A 16,181-nucleotide genomic window follows, 5' to 3' on the forward strand; every position below is an offset into this window, starting at 1 on the left:
ACCGTATTGTTGTAAATACAGCGCATCCTTGTGTTTTGGAAATGTCAGAGCGCAGCGCTGCCAAATTTGGCATAGCTCTGGGATCTGACATTTCGTTGAAATTTGCCCAAAGGTTTTCAGGAACAAACACCCAAAGTGTGAGTGTTTCTGAAAAACAAAAAAAACGAATGCCCATTATGTTTTTTTTGTTTGACAGCAGAAAAAAATGGCAGCAGATTATTGACTAAATAAAATAGTGTAGGTGGTCTGATGCGTGGCCACCGCAGTCAGAAAACTGACTGTGCACCCAACTTAAAATAGAGAGGCCAGACTTAGGGTTAGGCGGACTCGGTACGCCATTATATTTGTTATAGAGAACTCACCACCAAATTCTGAATCACGCCCCATGTCACTTATTGTGTCTGTACTTTGATTTAGGTGACTCCAGTGAGCATGCTAGAGCTTCCCATTCTTGTCATCAATGGATTGTCCCAGTAGGACATGCCTATATTCCTTCACTCCTAAACCACTTACTCCAATACTCTAGAATCTATTCAAAATCTACTCGGAGGGATCAGCCCACTCATGAAATTAAGAGCCATTCAAAAAAGAGCTGCTTACAACAGATTGTTGTTCCTTGATCTCTGCTCCATTGCTGATTCTACATTGCCCTTGCAATACAATAAGACATTAAAACACCTTTTCAGAAGGTTACTTTACAGATTTCTGGTTTTTGTTATAGGACTGAACAAGCTTCCTTCAGAAGAGAGCATGAATATGGATATGCAAGAGAAGAAAGAACAAATGGCAAGAAGGTATGGTATTTGAAGATAACCCGTAGAACAATCTGATGGTTGAGCGATAAAACACGAGACTTTCTTTGGCCATATTACACAAACAAAGCAGTGGTGCTAAACAAAAGCATAATGAATCCCTGTGCAGTAAATTTGTTTACATCAAACGAATGGAGAAAATGCATTTTCTCCATCTTCAAATGGAAAATTGAAGGTAAAACCAATTAATTAGACAAGAGAAGTCAATGCAAATCAGTCTTGGTCCTGCTTCAGCAGGAACAGTCCATTCAAGGTAGAGTGTGACCAGTTTAGGGTTTGTTGGGATCCACTCTGAATGATACCTGACCGCCAATTCAGAATGAACTGTTCCTATTAGAGCAAGACTGATATTGATTTGCACATGGCAGTTCTGAGTCTGGGTTGATTGAAAAGGGACGGATTCATAGGCACCCTGAGAGACAGACATTGGCTGTAATTAATTCAAACTTTATTTCCATCACTTTGCCTTGTACTGTGCAGTGTCTCAGAGAGTGCAGAAGCAGCAGTAATGCAGACTGCTAGCACTTTATAAAACACCCATACAACAAACATGGAGGCATATGCACAAGCCCCTGTTGCCACCGGAATGTCACTATTTTTGATACTCTGGTGGCCAGGCGCCATTTCCCATATTTACAAGGTGGTGCTAAGCCACTTATCGTGGCTTAACGCCACCTTGTAAATATGCCCCTTTCTGTCGCAGTCCTCTGCTGAAAAGGAGAGTGTAATGGGTGTTGCAGTGGGGAATTCCCCCGCAACACCCATTTCTTTTTGACGCTACCCCAGATTTACAGGACTGAGGCAGCACCAAAAACCAACGCCAGGGAATACCTGGTCTTCGAATGGTGATACGAGGAGATATTATTAATTTCTCCTAGTTTTTTGCTCTTTCTATGTCTGCTGCATTCTGCAGGACACACAGAAAGAGCAAATCACCATTATTTATTGTTTATAGGCAGGAAGGTGTCCCTTCCTGCACATAAACAATCGCCTCTGCAGTGCAAGCACCCGTGCAACATGGCAGCAGGGTGACTGCGCTGGCGGTAGGCAGCTTTTTTTGCGCCAGCGCTAGGGGACACACAGGGGTGCGCCATATTCTTGTGAATGCAGCACATCCTGCATTAAAAAAATGTGGGCACGCAGTGTTCCCAAATTTGGCATAGCACCATGTTCTGACATTGTTTTGTGAATATGCCCCATGATTTCTCGAGTAGGAGGCTGTTGTGTTTTGGGTCTATACTCACTGCAGCCTCAATGGTCATCATAGTCTTAATTAGTCAAAGAGGAGACATGTATTGCCTGCAAGTCCTTACACGTACCTGCTCTAACAAAGTCCATTTCACGTGTGGCATTGATACATTGGGCATCTTGTCTTCTGTCTCTAGGTATGTGAGCAGCCAGCGTCACACTGTCCAAGTGGACTACCTGGATTACATGGACGAACTGGCTGTCTTGGCCGGTGTAAAGCCCAATGTCTTGGCGCTCTGGCTAAAAGACCCAAAGTTGGCCAGGGAGGTTTTCTTCGGTCCTAGTACACCCTACCAATTCCGCCTGACTGGGCCCGGGAAGTGGGACGGAGCTCGGAACGCCATCCTGACCCAGTGGGAGAGAGCCCTGAAGCCCACGAGAACCCGCGTCATCGAGGACCGCCGGGATAGGTCTTCGGTGCCATTGCTGCTCAAACTCTTCTGCTTTCTCACTCTGGCTCTTGCCATCATTCTATACCTCTGACCTCAGATGTGGGGCTCCTGTGCAGTTTACCTATACCTCATGGGCTCCTAGGTAGTTTTGCTGGCATTGGCCTTTTCAGCCCGGGCCTAGGCAAATGAAAATATAAAGGTATTTGATACATAAATGTCTGAATTTAGATTCCCCTTCTCCATTGTCATTAACATAATTCTCGATTTAACTTCATCAGCTAATGTAATTCTGTTGGGGGGGGTAAGAGAGGAACCAATGTGTTATATATTTACAGTATACACCCAGACTGAACTGTCTTTCGGCACTCAGATCGTTTTTTTATTTTTAACTTGTTTTTATTAGCAACGTTGCACAAAAGCACATCTCACGGTGTGTCATACACATAAATGGTGAGCCATCTGTTTGCTAACACAGGGGATCTTGGCTTAACATTTACATATCACTGTATTCAAGGACTCTCGTTGTCTTGCTCTTCAAAGGTTGAGAGGCTGACTTGGTAGGGACAGACAGCCAACCTGAAGAGCTCGGCAGAAGCATTCGTTCTCCTGTAATCTTATGTTCTTACTGGATTCTGTGACAATCACTTGCAGAGGGATCCCCGCCATAGGTGCATTAACCCTCTGAGCTATCTAATAGGATTGGAATCAGAGACCAGCTGGTGCTATACATATTTTTGCAGCAGATGCATTAATGCGCGGAAAGGATGTACTGGGATAGGAACGAGTGACCAGCAGGATACACAATGTCTCTCAACAAGAACAAAACATAAAACCTCTCCCTATTTTAGTGGTAGTGAAACTTGTAAACTGCAGTTTATACACAGATCTCGCCAGTGAGCTCTAAACCCACCCTTACTATTCAATAGCTGCACCAATGCCATATTCTGGACAACAAAGGATGGTGGCTAGGCTCACCAAATTGTGACTTTTGAAACCTCCAGGCAGGCTCTTTGGGATCACTTTCCAATTGAAATTACTTTTTAGATGCTGGCAAATAATGTAGGTTCACTAGTACTGTATGTATGTGTTGTACTAACCTTATGTGCCTTAATTACTGTCCGTACAAGATTGTATATTGTCATGTTTATTGAATAAATTAATACAAAAGGCAAATGCGTTTGCTGTCTCCCAGATTCCCACTTCCCTTACATTCCAGTTCATATCTTGCATACACTGAGGCATATTTACAATAACTGGCGCATTCCTGCATATTAGCAGTTTTGCGTGACTCAAAAACCCCCTTGCGCCACCATGGATGCGGCGCATTTAGAATGCGGCGCACCGTGGCGCAAGGATAGGCAGATGTGTGACGCATCTGTTGGCGTAAGGGTGACACAGTACTGGAGTTGTGTCACAAGTGCGACACAACTCGAGCACTGCTCAGGGGTGCCCTATACCTAATATGCTGTGTCACTCCTTACGCCTGCATCAAGCAGGCGTAAGGATTTGACGCAGCAGGGACGTAAAAATGACTCAGTGAAATCTTGTAGATTTCAATGCTTCACTTTTACGGGGCTTCCTTGTGACGGAACGCCCACCCTGCATACATTACACCTGACGCAGGTATAATGTAGCGCAGGGCTTTACAACGTGGCGCATCTCACTAGATGCATCACATTGTAAATATGTTGCATAATGGTGCATTGTTTACGCCACCGCTGCGTCACAAAAGTGACGCAACAGCAGCATAAAAGTGTCGCAAGGGGCTTGTAAATCTTCCCCACTGTATTGTAGGTTTATTCCTATAGCATTTCAAACTCCTGAAGAGGCGCCAAAGCTCATTGGAAGACAAGGAGACCCCTGCTTCATGGGAGTGCTTAAGTGGAAGAGTGTGGATAGGGTTTGGTGTCATGCATGAGGCCCAGAGGTGTGTTCTTCTCGAATGTTGTTGCTGTGCCTGGACATTTATTGAAGCAAAAAAGAGCAGGAGACAGGACGCTTAAAAATTAGACGTTAGTTTGTGGATGGATAGAAAGTGCACAAGTGCAGAGTAGCCTATGTGGGGAGGGATTTGGTATATGGCAGTGGTCGCTCCTCCGGTAAGACGGTGGAGCGTCGCCCCTCTGCTTTTGAGCAGTGTGAATAAAGGAAAAATAAAATAATAATAACTCAACATAATTATCATTTTATATTTTCCTGCTGCGCCAGCTTTACGGGGCAGGGTGGGGCTGCTCTGCTTTTAGAGCAGAGGGAGGAGTGGCGGGCACTTTGAAAGTGTGCATGAAAGTTTGGTCGACCTTCTCGGGCCGGCCTAACAGTCAAGGGCACTTTGCATGTTCTCCACCCAGGCTGTATTACAGCCTGGGTGGAGAACATGCCCAGGCTCCCAGTCCCTGCCTGAGCCCCGAACCACAGTGCTCAGACCAAGCACAATGCTGCATTGCAGCATTGGGATTGGCTTTGGGGAGCCTGGGTGCTTCCTAGGTGCTCTGTTCCTGTGCCAGGAGAGACAACAGTGGAGAGATGCGGCGAGGGGATAATTTGGGGGCATATTATCAAGTCAGGCGATACAATTATCGCCGCTTTAGCGGCAGAAAACTGCCGCTAAAACGGCGATAATGGGCTTGATAATATGCTCTATGGAATTCCAATAGAAGCCCATGTTAGATGTCCTTCACATCTAACATAGGCTTCAATTGCAATTCCATAGAGCATATTATCAAGCCCATTATCGCCGTTTTAGCGGCAGTTTTCTGCCGCTAAGGCGGCGATAATTTTATCGCCTGTCTGATAATATGCCCCTTGATTTGTTTTCTTTACCCGCCCTCTCAACCCCCCCCCCCCTTGCTCTGCCCTGCCACTTCCAATAAGTCACAGCCACCACTGGTCTATGGTGGAAACTACTCAGACCATCTTGCAGTGGACATGGAGTTTTGCCCAAGGATGGGTGTATGTGAAAATATTTCAAGTAAATGCACTCACACATGTGGGTGCCTTCCATCTTTATGATGATGCAATTTTTTTATATTAACTCTGGAGCAGAGGAACAGGAGAGTTAAAGGAGAAACTCTTCAGAACAGGCAATATAACCCCGCCCAACCCTCAGGAATCGCCATTATACAATTAGCCACGGTATATGCTTTGAGGACCGTTTAAAAAAGGAGGCCTGAAGGTTTAAAGACCTGCAGGAATTGACTCCCCTACTTCATATATCAAAACACAAATATGAACCCTTGGGTCTAAAGAGGATTATTAGCCTAACTGCAAAGCACCCCCACCTAGGAGAATTCCTTTTACTGGACAGTTTCTTTCACACGCCAAATGTGACATGCTTCGTCATTGGGGAACCTCCTCCTATTGTGATGTCTAGTCATGATACGGGCTATGACCACCTTTCTGAGAGGAAGGAGGTAAGGGGTGTTTTTTGTACTAAAAGAGATATATACTAAGGGGCAGATCTACAAGGAAGTGCCGCAGCGTGGCACCGCAAGTCCTTTGGCTGCGCCACGTTGTGGCACTTTCAAAACACAGGGATGCAACATGTTTACAAGAATATGTCGCATCTCTGTGCTCTCCCCAGTGCTGGCGCACAAACTGCAGCCATGCGCTGGCGCAGGCACCCTTGCACCATGGTGCAGGCATGCCTGCGTCATGGGGAGATTGTTTTTGTGCAGGAAGGTGCTCCTTCCTGCACAAAAACAATCACTAAAGGCATTTTCCTATTTCAATGCGTGCTGTAGAATGCAGCACGCATTGAAAGAGGAAAAAGCGAGGAAAAAACGAGGAAAAATGAAAATATTTCTCTCGTTGTGCCTCGCTACGCCACCTCTAGGGTGGCGTAGCATTCAGACGCATCTCCAGATTTACAATTTCTCTTAAATCTGGAGATGTGTCTTGTTCCATGGGTGTTGCATGGGAACACCCACAGCAACACCCATGGAACGCACCTCCAACACAAAGTGCTACATGTGAAGGGGCCGTATTTACAAGGACAGGAAAAGTCACGTAGGGTGGCTTTTCCTCTCCTTGTAAATATGGAGGAGCCCCCTGCACCACCAGTACGTCACGAAAAGTGATGTACTGGTGGCGCAGGGGGCTTGTAAATCTACCCCTAAATACCTAATTGTGGAGCTTGGGATGGTGAGGGCAGCAGAGCAAATAAAGAGAGTGATTAAAACTAACTATAGGGTTCCTGCAACAATTTTATTAGGACGATTCTGTTCTAGAATTAAAAAACAGCGTGGCACTGCGAAACAAATTAAACTCACTGGTGTGTCACAGAGGTCGACATGTTTCAGCCGATGACCCAACAGTGTCACTGCTTTCTACAGGTCCTAGGAATGCTGCTGCTCACAAGTGCTCAAAACAAAATAACGAAAATACGCAACGGCATCTACAAAACCATCCAGGGATCCAATGAAACATCCAAGGGTGAAGGATTCACTGGCGGTACCCGCTGTTGTTGGGGGTCACTCTTCAACCATCCTTAGCATGGAGCTCAAGGGGCAGAGGGATCTCTATCCCTTTATCAAAGCACCGGTATGCCGCTCACAACGCCAAGGAAGGGAGCATGGCGAGCACCATGCCAGTACTTTGGTGAAAGGATGGACATTCCTCCGGCCCTTGAGCCCCATGCCAAGGATAGTTGAGGGGTGGCATCCAACAACAGCAGGTGTTGTGATATGCTTTGAGGATTCAATCGTGGAGTAGCAGCCCATAGAAATGTGAGATTATACAGAAGCCAAAAATAATATATTCTGAGCAGGCCACCCAAAAGTAACAGAGGAGAAACCATTATACAACCAGTCATAGTATTTTCTCTGAAGAGTCGACCCAGTAGTGGCATGAAGCAACATATATGAATGAGCAACGTTCAATAATCCATGCTAAAACCTCTGATGAGTCTAGGCAGGAGCAACCCATTGGTATGGGAGATCATAACACCGGCCATAATATATGTTTTGAGTAGTCCATCAAGGCGCAACAGTACAGCAACCAACATACAACCAGCCATATTATCTACTGAGGGCTCCAACTGCAGTGGGCAGCCATTATACAATCAACCATAATATATGTCTAATAAGTCCACTCTGACTGGCACGGAGCAGCTGTCAGCAATGGAAGATTAATCTACGAGCTGTAGTGAATGCTCAGAGCAGTCCAACTGGGAACGACAGAGAAGCATCGTATTGGAGTACCCATTATGCCATCTACCCAGCTCAATTGGAAAGTACTCACAAAGCATAATATCTCAGTAGTCCCCTTGGGAGACACTGTGCTACCCATAATGTGTTGATGGATCCACCTAGGACAGAGTTGATTCTAGTATTGAGGTCAGGAGGCTATCTGACTAGTCCCGTGGAAGAATATTGTTCGGAAGGATGAAAGGGAATGATAAGAACTGGGGATCAACAGAAGGGAAAGGGGTGAACAAGACAAGATATTCTGACCCTTGTTTTTACTTGGCCCTAAGAAGTCCAAACAGAGAAGACGCAACAGGATGACAACCTTAACAAAAACAAAGATAGAACCTCTATGCTCTTTACCTGGACTCCCTGCGAAGGTGATTTAAGAGGTGAAGAGAGTGTGGCCTTGGAGCAGGGGTGGCTCATCTATGTGGGCGGAGGAGGGCCGCCACACTGCTTTCTCGCACTGCAAGAAGCAGTAACATAAAATGGTATGAATACCATTTTATGTTACTGCTTCTCGCACTGCGAGAAAGCAGAAGGATTTGGTTGGGGCAGGCGGTCCTGCAACAGGGCATGGGAGGAGTGGCTAGCCCAATGTTGCGGGCCCTGACTGTTTGGTCGGCCCTCCCCGCACGACTCCCCACCCACGAGTCATGCCGGCTGCAACTACCTTGGAGGGTATAGAAAATGCAGAGGTCAGACATACACATATATCTCTTTTTTACCCTTCTATCATACATTCACACATGCACATAGTAGGATACATGCCTTAACTTACACAGAGACACCACAATTACACAACAATCACTTACATGCATGCACTAATCCAGACTCACACAACTCAAAGTTTACATAAGACCCAGTGGTCACAAGCATAACACAAAATCCATCGGGGAAGTTCACTATCGATGGAATGCACCCTGTTACACACAACAGGCTTCTCGCTCTCAGTGTCACATGCCATTACCACATCCCACATATTCAGAGGTCTGCCCTTAACCCATGTTTCACATCATAATAACAATTATTCATAATCTGCGCCCTGTAAACTTTCTTACTTGCCCCTTCCATGTCCACACCGCCTTTCCACCTTGGCTCTATTTTAGCCACCGTTGAAACTAAATAGAAAATAACTTTCTACCTGCCTTGAGTTTGAAGAGTCTCGCCCACTTAAGAGAATTAGATATTTCTGATCTATGTGGTAAGATTACTAGCTTTCATGGGCTACTTTCTGCTGCCACTCTCCCCCTTCATAACCAAGGGACTACTGTCCTTGAGGACAAGGTTAAATGTTTCAACCTGACCATTATCTTGCAAGATGTGACATACCATTGTTCTGTGTTTGATGCCACATTGTCTTCGAAATTATTTCATCTGATCAGACACCCATTGAGAGGCAATAATGCCTACCAGTTCACATGGAAGCCTTTATTTAAAAACCCCTTCTCCAGAAATTCCACCATTCTTCCATTTGTAGGTGTCTCCAAGAATTTACTTTGGACCACTCAGAAAAATGATCTCTCAAAAGAAAAGTGTAGCTCATTGTTTTCGGGAACAGTTTAAATGGGCCAATAAAATAGCTTGTTAGAGGCTTTCTCAGGCACGTCATAAGCTCCATTAAGGTTGCATATGCATTTAGCTCCTTAGCACTAGTATAACACAATTTGTATTTATTAACTTAGCAACACAAACATTATTTTCTTGCCAATGCTATCTGGATGTAAAACATACCTGAATGTGCCTGATGAGCATGGTGCACTATCTTCATTTTTACCACTAATAGAAGTATACAATTATAACCCCTCTTCACAATTCGATCCTCCAAATGCAACTCATCAGAAACCTGAAAGTAAGATTTCAAATCTACATCTGCCAGATTTGAAGAGGCCGAACCACTCACATAGACACGTCGTCTCACTTTTTTCCTAAGACATCATCTTTATCTATCACCTTCCGCCACTCCTTCTCATCTACATACCTAGCGTAACTTAATATTCTCACAAGTGGAGCCCGCTCCAGTAGCCACCACATCATGTACCTCTCCTCTTCCAGAAAACTCACTGCACCACTTAGCAAACATGCTAAAAACTATACTTTTGGATGACCAGAAAATTTGTGGTGATTGAGTTTTAAACTCCAAAGGATTTTCTGCTGTCTGAGGTATATGTCCTTTAGGAGTTGAGGTGTGGTCCAACTGTTTGTGATTCATCTGGAGCTTAATATCTTTACGTCACAGATAAAGCCTAGAGTACTGTTCCCACCATACCCCAGAATATAGCTTCCCTGTGTTCATTTACCCCCTAGAAGCGAACATCATTTAAAACCCACAACGAATCACCAGTCTCTTAGAAAAGCACTGGCCCCACATCACACGTGCTGGCCTCTACTGGCAATGCACATATGTTTGTGTATCAAGGGTTTGAGTACGCTTGATCCTGCAGAAAATGTTTTTTGTTCATGACCCCACACAAATTCTGCGGCCACTTTTACCGAGACGCCGTCATGACTTGCAGCTTAGATGCAAAATCAGCAATATTTTTAGAGTGGTTGCATGATATTACAATGCTGCCAATTACTACACATGTCTTTACCACGCATATGCCTCCACCACGCATGTTTACTACGCATGGAAAGTATAATTAAGGTAAGTGTTACATACACCCCACGAGCCTTGATATATATATATTTATATATATATATATATATATATATATACATATATATATATATATAAATATATATATATATATATATTCACTGAAAAACCCATAGGTTTCAGGGACGTTATAGTTAGAAATTAGCATTTAAAAAACCTTAATTATTCACTGAAAAAAAACCCACAGGTTTCAAGGACGTTATAGTTAGTTGCACATTTCACTCGTACAAAACCAGAGAAATTCGGCCATTATAGTTAGCTAAGCTAACTATAACTCGCGCGCCCGCAATGCACTGCTGATGACGTCACATATTACATAATTCATGACATGGTCAGTGACATCAACAAAGCTAACATAACAGCAATGTCTTGTGGTCGGCACCCCGGAACATTGCAGGAACCGGCCCTGGGGGGTGGTGGTCCCCAGGGCCATCAAGAGCTCCTTGAGGGGACCGCGCGGCCCCCTCGCATCATTTTCAAAGCCCCGAGGAGGTGGTGGTCCCCGTGGCCAGGGATCCATAACGGACCCCCGATTTTGAATAATTAGTGCCCCGGGAGGTGGCGGTCCCCGGGACTGCGGGGGGGCCACGTGCCCCCTGCATAATCAAATGAAGCCTGGGAGCCCCCCTCACATCCAAAAAAAGAAGCCTCGGGGAGGTGGCGGGCTGCGGGGGGCCGCATGCCCCCACATATAACTGGCATAGCCCCGGGGAGGTGACGATCCCCCGCTATTTAATTGTGGCATTGCCCCCAGGACTGGCCCACCTGGGGGCTCAATAAAATGAAGCGTGGGAGCCTGCCCTTCATTTTTTTTAATTTTCTCGGCAGTATTCGCGCACCCAGTGCAAATTCTGCTGATTTAAAAAATAAAATGCTTTTTTTGGCCCTGGGGGTCCCATCCCTGTGGGACCCCCTGAGCAGGCTTAAGGGTCAGGGTGTTTCTACCCCGCCCCCTTTTCTTGTTTTTCAAACTTTTTTCCACTCTTTTCTTGTGACTCCGTTACCGAGTCACATGATGGCTGCCAACACTTCCTGGTTTGGAGTGTTGGCAGCCAATCAGAAGTCAGCTCGTGCTCGGGAGGAGTCGCGACTCCTCCTCGGTGCTCAGATATCGCTATTTTTCTTTTTATAATTTCTCAGGAACTACTGAACGGATTTACACTACTTAAAAAAACAGGTCGCATTCTGAACCAAGGGCTACCTTTTTGCCAAATTTGGTGTAATTCAGTTCAGCAGTTCGGGCTGTAGCCTGTTCCAATATTTCCTATGGAAATTAACATGGGGATAACGTGTTTTGGGATCCCCCTTTTTTCTCGGCCCCCGCTTGACAAATCACCCAGAAACTTCCAATACAGGAGCTGACCGTAGCGGGCCATTAGTTTTGAAAATTTCGCGAAGATTCGTCAAACAGCATCAAAGATGTTGGCAAATCAAAAAACACTTTTCCTATGGAAAATAAGTTCTAACTATAACTACCTACTGGCGACCACCAGTAGGTAATACATATATACATATATTATCCTTACCCACCCCTACACCATAAAAACACCCTTACCACCCAATACACATACCCACTGAAAACCCTAAAAATACTCTTACCACCCAATACCCTTACACACCCCTGTATATGTATGTATATTATCACTTAAAAACCAAAGGATACAGGGACATTTTAGTTGGAAAACAAATTTTAAAAAATGTAGAAATTCACTGAAAAAAACAAAGGTTACAGGGTCATCATAGTTAGGAAATAGAATTTTAAATAACCTTAGAAATTCGCTGAAGAACCCAAGGTTACAGGAACGTTATAGTTAGGCTCAGATTTTACTCGTACAAAACCAGTGAAATTCAGCACTTCTAGTTAGTTGAGCTAACTATAACCTACACCCCCGTAATGCCCTGCTTATGACCTCACATATGACATCACTCATGCCATGGTCAGTGATATCACTGATGACACCTCAAATGACATCACTGATGATATCATCAAGTGAGTGGGTTTTCTAAGAGTTTATGAGTGTTAGCGATATATACTAACCTACTACAAAAGTTAGATTAGTATACTAGCTTCACTACTAATGAATGATACTACTTCTAAAATAAATTATGTACGTGGCTGTGTGACTGTGTGTATCTGTGTCTGAGTGGCTGTATGGGTGTATAAGTAGCTGTGTGAGTAGCTGTGTGGGTGAGTGAGTGGCTGTATTGATGAGCGAGTGGGTATGTGAGTGGCTCTATTGGTGAGTGGCTGTATGGGTGGGTGAGTGGATGTGTGAGTGACTGGGTAAGTGAGTGGGTGTCTGAATGGCTATATCAGTGAGTGAATGGGTATGTAAGTAGCTGTTTGGGTGGGGTTTTGGTAAAGTGAGTTGGCGTATTGGAGAGTGAGTGTCTGTGTGAATGGCTTATGGGAGAGTGAGCGGATGTAAGAGTGCATGTATGAATGTGTGAATGGGTATGTAAGTGGTTGTATGGGTGTGTGAGTGCTTGTATGGGTGAGTGAGTGGCTGTGTTGAGAGACTGTATGGGTGAGTGAGTGGGTGTGTGAGTAGCTGTATGGGTGAGTGTGTGGCTGTGGGAGTGGCTGTATGGGTAAGTGACTGGTTGTATGAGTAGCTATATGAGTGAATGCGTTGTTGTGTTAGTGTGTATGAGTGAGTGAGTGGGTGTGTGAGTGAGTGGCTCTATGGATAATGAGTGGTTGTGTGAGTACTTTTATGTGTCTCTAAATGGGCATGTGAGTGAATGTGTTGGCATGTGAGTGGGTATATGAGAGGTTATATAGGGGTATAGTTGGATGTGTGAGTGGTTCTGTGGATGATGTTACCAGTGGTGTCATTTGAGATGTCATAAGTGATGTCAGCAGTAATGTTACTGACCATGTCATGAGTGATGTAATATGTGAGGTCATAAGCAGTACATTGTAGAGGCGTATGTTCCTAACTATTACTGCTGTATGCCTCTGGTTTTGTACAATTGAAATCTGGGCCTAACTATAACTCTTTTTAACCTTTCATTTTTTGTGAATTTCTGAGGGTTTTTTCAATTCTGTCTCCCAACTATAACGTCCCTGTAACCTTTGTTTTTTTCAGTGAACTTCTAAGGTTTTTTTAATGTTGTTTCCTAACTACTATGTCCCTGTAACCTTTGGTTTTTAAGTGAATTTCTAAGGTTTTTTAAAATTTTATTTCCTAAATGTAATAAGCACTAACTTTTGACAGTAGGTGTGTGAGTGAGGGCATGAGTGTCTCAGTAAGTGTGTGAGTGGGTGTGTGAGCATTTAAATGGGTCTGTGAGTGTGTGCATGAGTCGGTCTATAAGCGAGTACATGAGTCTCTGAGGGGGTCTGTGAGTGAGTGCATAAGTCTCTGAGTGAGTCTGTGAGTGAGGGCATGAGTCTTCAAGTGGGTCTGTGACTGGGTACGTAAGTGTCCGAGTGGGTCTGTGAGTGGGTGCATGAGTGTCTGAGTGAGTCTGTGAGTTGGTGCATGAGTCTCTGACTGGGTCTTTGAGTGGGTTCATGAGTGTCTTTGAAGGTCTATGAGTGAATTAATGAGTCTCTGAGTTTGTGAGTGAGTGGGTGTGTGATGTCTGAGTGGGTTTGTAAGTGGGTAGGTGAGTGTCTGAGTGGGGCAGTCAGTGGGTGTGTTATTATCTGAGTGGATCTGTGAGTGGGTGCATTAGTCTCTGAGTGGGTCTGTGAATGGGAACATGAGTGTCTGAGTGGGTCTGTGAGAGTGTGCGAGAATCTCTGAGTGGGTGTGTGAGTGGGCGCATGAGTGTCAGAGTTGATCTGTAAGTGGGTGCATGAGTGTCTGTGAGTGGGTCTGTGAGTGGATGTGTGAGTGAGTAGGTGTGTGAGTGAGTCTCTGAGTGGGTCTGTGAGTGTGTGTGTCTCTCAATGGGTTTGTGAGTGTGTGAATGAGTACTTGAATGAAGCTGTCGCTGGGTGCATGAGTATCTGAGCATGTCTGTCAGTGGGTGCTGGAGTAGGGCTGTGAGTGAGTACGTGAGTGGATCTGTGAGTGGGTGTGCGATAAAAAAACAGGGAACCCGGGAGCAGGTTCTCAAGCCAGCTACCCCATGACAGTCCTCCTGTCCAGCTTGCCTGCAATCCACTATCCTCTGCTGCCTTCGGTTTTGTGCCTCCTCTGCTCGGTTTCTGCCTCTTCTCTCCTGCCATCTATTTTGCCTCTTTCTGCTCCTTCTTCCTTTTATTCTGCCTAGTATTTTGCCTTTCTGCTAGCTTCTGACCTTTATTCTACCTCTCGCTGCTTGTTTCTGACCTCTATTTTGCCTCTTGCTGCTCGTTTCTGAGCATATTTTGACAATTTCTGCTCATTCTGCCTGTTATTTTGCCTCTTTCTGCTCGTTTCTCACCTTTATTTTGCCTCTTGCTGCTCGTTTCTGACCTTTATTCTGCCTCGTTCTGTTCGTTTCTCACCTTTATTTTTCCTCTATCTGCTCGTTTCTCACCTTTATTCTGCCTCTTTCTGCTCATTTCTCACCTCTATTTTGCCTCTTTCTGCTCATTGCAGATCATTATTTTGCCTCTTTTTGCTCATTCCTCACCTTTTTTGCCTCTTTCTGTTCATTGCTGACCTTTATTCTACCTCTTTCTGCTTGTTTCTCTCCTTTATTTTGCCTCTTTCTGCTCATTGCTGACTTTTATTTTGCTTCTTTCTGCTTATGACTGACCTTTATTCCGCTGCTTTCTGCTAGTTTCTGACCTTTATTCTGGCTCTTTCTGTTCTTTTCTGACCTTTATTCTGCGTCTCTCTGCTAGTTTAGACCTTTATTTTGCCTCTTTCTGCTCATTGCTGATCTTTATTCTGCCTCTTTCTGCTCCTTGCTCACCATTATTTTGCCTCTTTCTGCTCATTGCTGATCTTTATTTGCTTCTTTCTCCTCATGGCTGACCTTTATTCTGCTGCTTTATGCTAGTTTCTGACCTTTATTCTGGCTCTTTCTGTTCTTTTCTGAACTTTATTCTGTGTCTTTGTTGTTTCTACCTTTATTTTGCCTCTTTCTGCTCATTGCTGACCTTCATTCTGCCACTTTCTGCTCCTTTCTCACAATTATTTTGCCTCTTTCTGCTCATTGCTGACCTTTATTTTGCTTCTTTCTGCTCATTGCTCATCTTTATTCTGCTGCTTTCTGCTAGCTTCTAACCTTTATTCTTGCTCTTTCAGCTTGTTTCTGACCTTAATTCTGCCTCTTTCTGCTCGTTTCTGACCTTTTTCTGCCTCTTTCTGCTCTTTTTCCCAGGAACGCGGGGGAAGCCTCAAGGCACCCGTGGTCCTAGCCATTTCCCTGCCTCTTTCAGGAGTCGGCATTGCTGCTGTACGGAGGGAGCTACTAGAAAGGCAGCTGCCTCCGTGCAGGAGCAATCATTTCATCTCTTTCCCTGCCCGCATGTCTGCGGGCAGGGAAAGAGATGAATCCTCCGCTTCCAGCGGGCAGGAGCACTTTTACAGTTTCCACCCACTGGAAGTAGAAGCTAAAGTAAACAGCTATGTCCCGGGGTGGACATCCCGGGACATAGCAAGAGCCGGCCCTGGAGAGTGGCAGGCCCCAGGGTCATGTTTGGCTCAAGGAGGGGTGCTTTGTGGCCCTCTTCCTTGGATTCTCAAGGGCCTGCCCCAAAGGGGTGGTGGTCCCCAGAGCCATGAACGACCCAGGAGGGGGGCCGCATTGACCCCTCCTTCTAAAGAAAAAGCAAGCCCCGGGAAGTGGTGGTCCCTGGGACGCGGGGGGTCTGTGCACCTCGTTCCACATTTCTCGGCCTCCACTTGATACTTTCAAGACAGCAGTTGAAGTGAGCCTCATACTAGTTTTGAAAATTGTGCAAGGATTCGTCAAACAAAGTCAAAGTTAATGGCAA

At 45.0% G+C, this 16,181-nt stretch overlaps 1 protein-coding gene across 4 annotated transcripts in view; it reads left to right on the plus strand.

Moving 5' to 3' along the window:
- LOC146833672 (flavin-containing monooxygenase 5-like) overlaps nucleotides 1-3,625 on the plus strand; it is a 186,106-nt gene extending 182,481 nt beyond the window's left edge. For all 4 annotated transcript variants that reach the window (XM_085601557.1, XM_085601561.1, XM_085601558.1 and 1 more), the window contains exons 9-10: nucleotides 722-794; nucleotides 2,198-3,625. In XM_085601557.1, the coding sequence (XP_085457683.1) occupies nucleotides 722-794; nucleotides 2,198-2,543 (419 nt within the window). In that variant the 3' untranslated portion in view covers nucleotides 2,544-3,625. The remainder of the gene's footprint in view (nucleotides 1-721; nucleotides 795-2,197) is intronic.
- The last annotated feature ends 12,556 nt before the right edge of the window (nucleotides 3,626-16,181 follow it).

The sequence above is a fragment of the Triturus cristatus genome, chromosome 4_2 (genome assembly GCF_964204655.1).
Source record: "Triturus cristatus chromosome 4_2, aTriCri1.1, whole genome shotgun sequence".
NCBI classification, from domain to species: domain Eukaryota; kingdom Metazoa; phylum Chordata; class Amphibia; order Caudata; family Salamandridae; genus Triturus; species Triturus cristatus.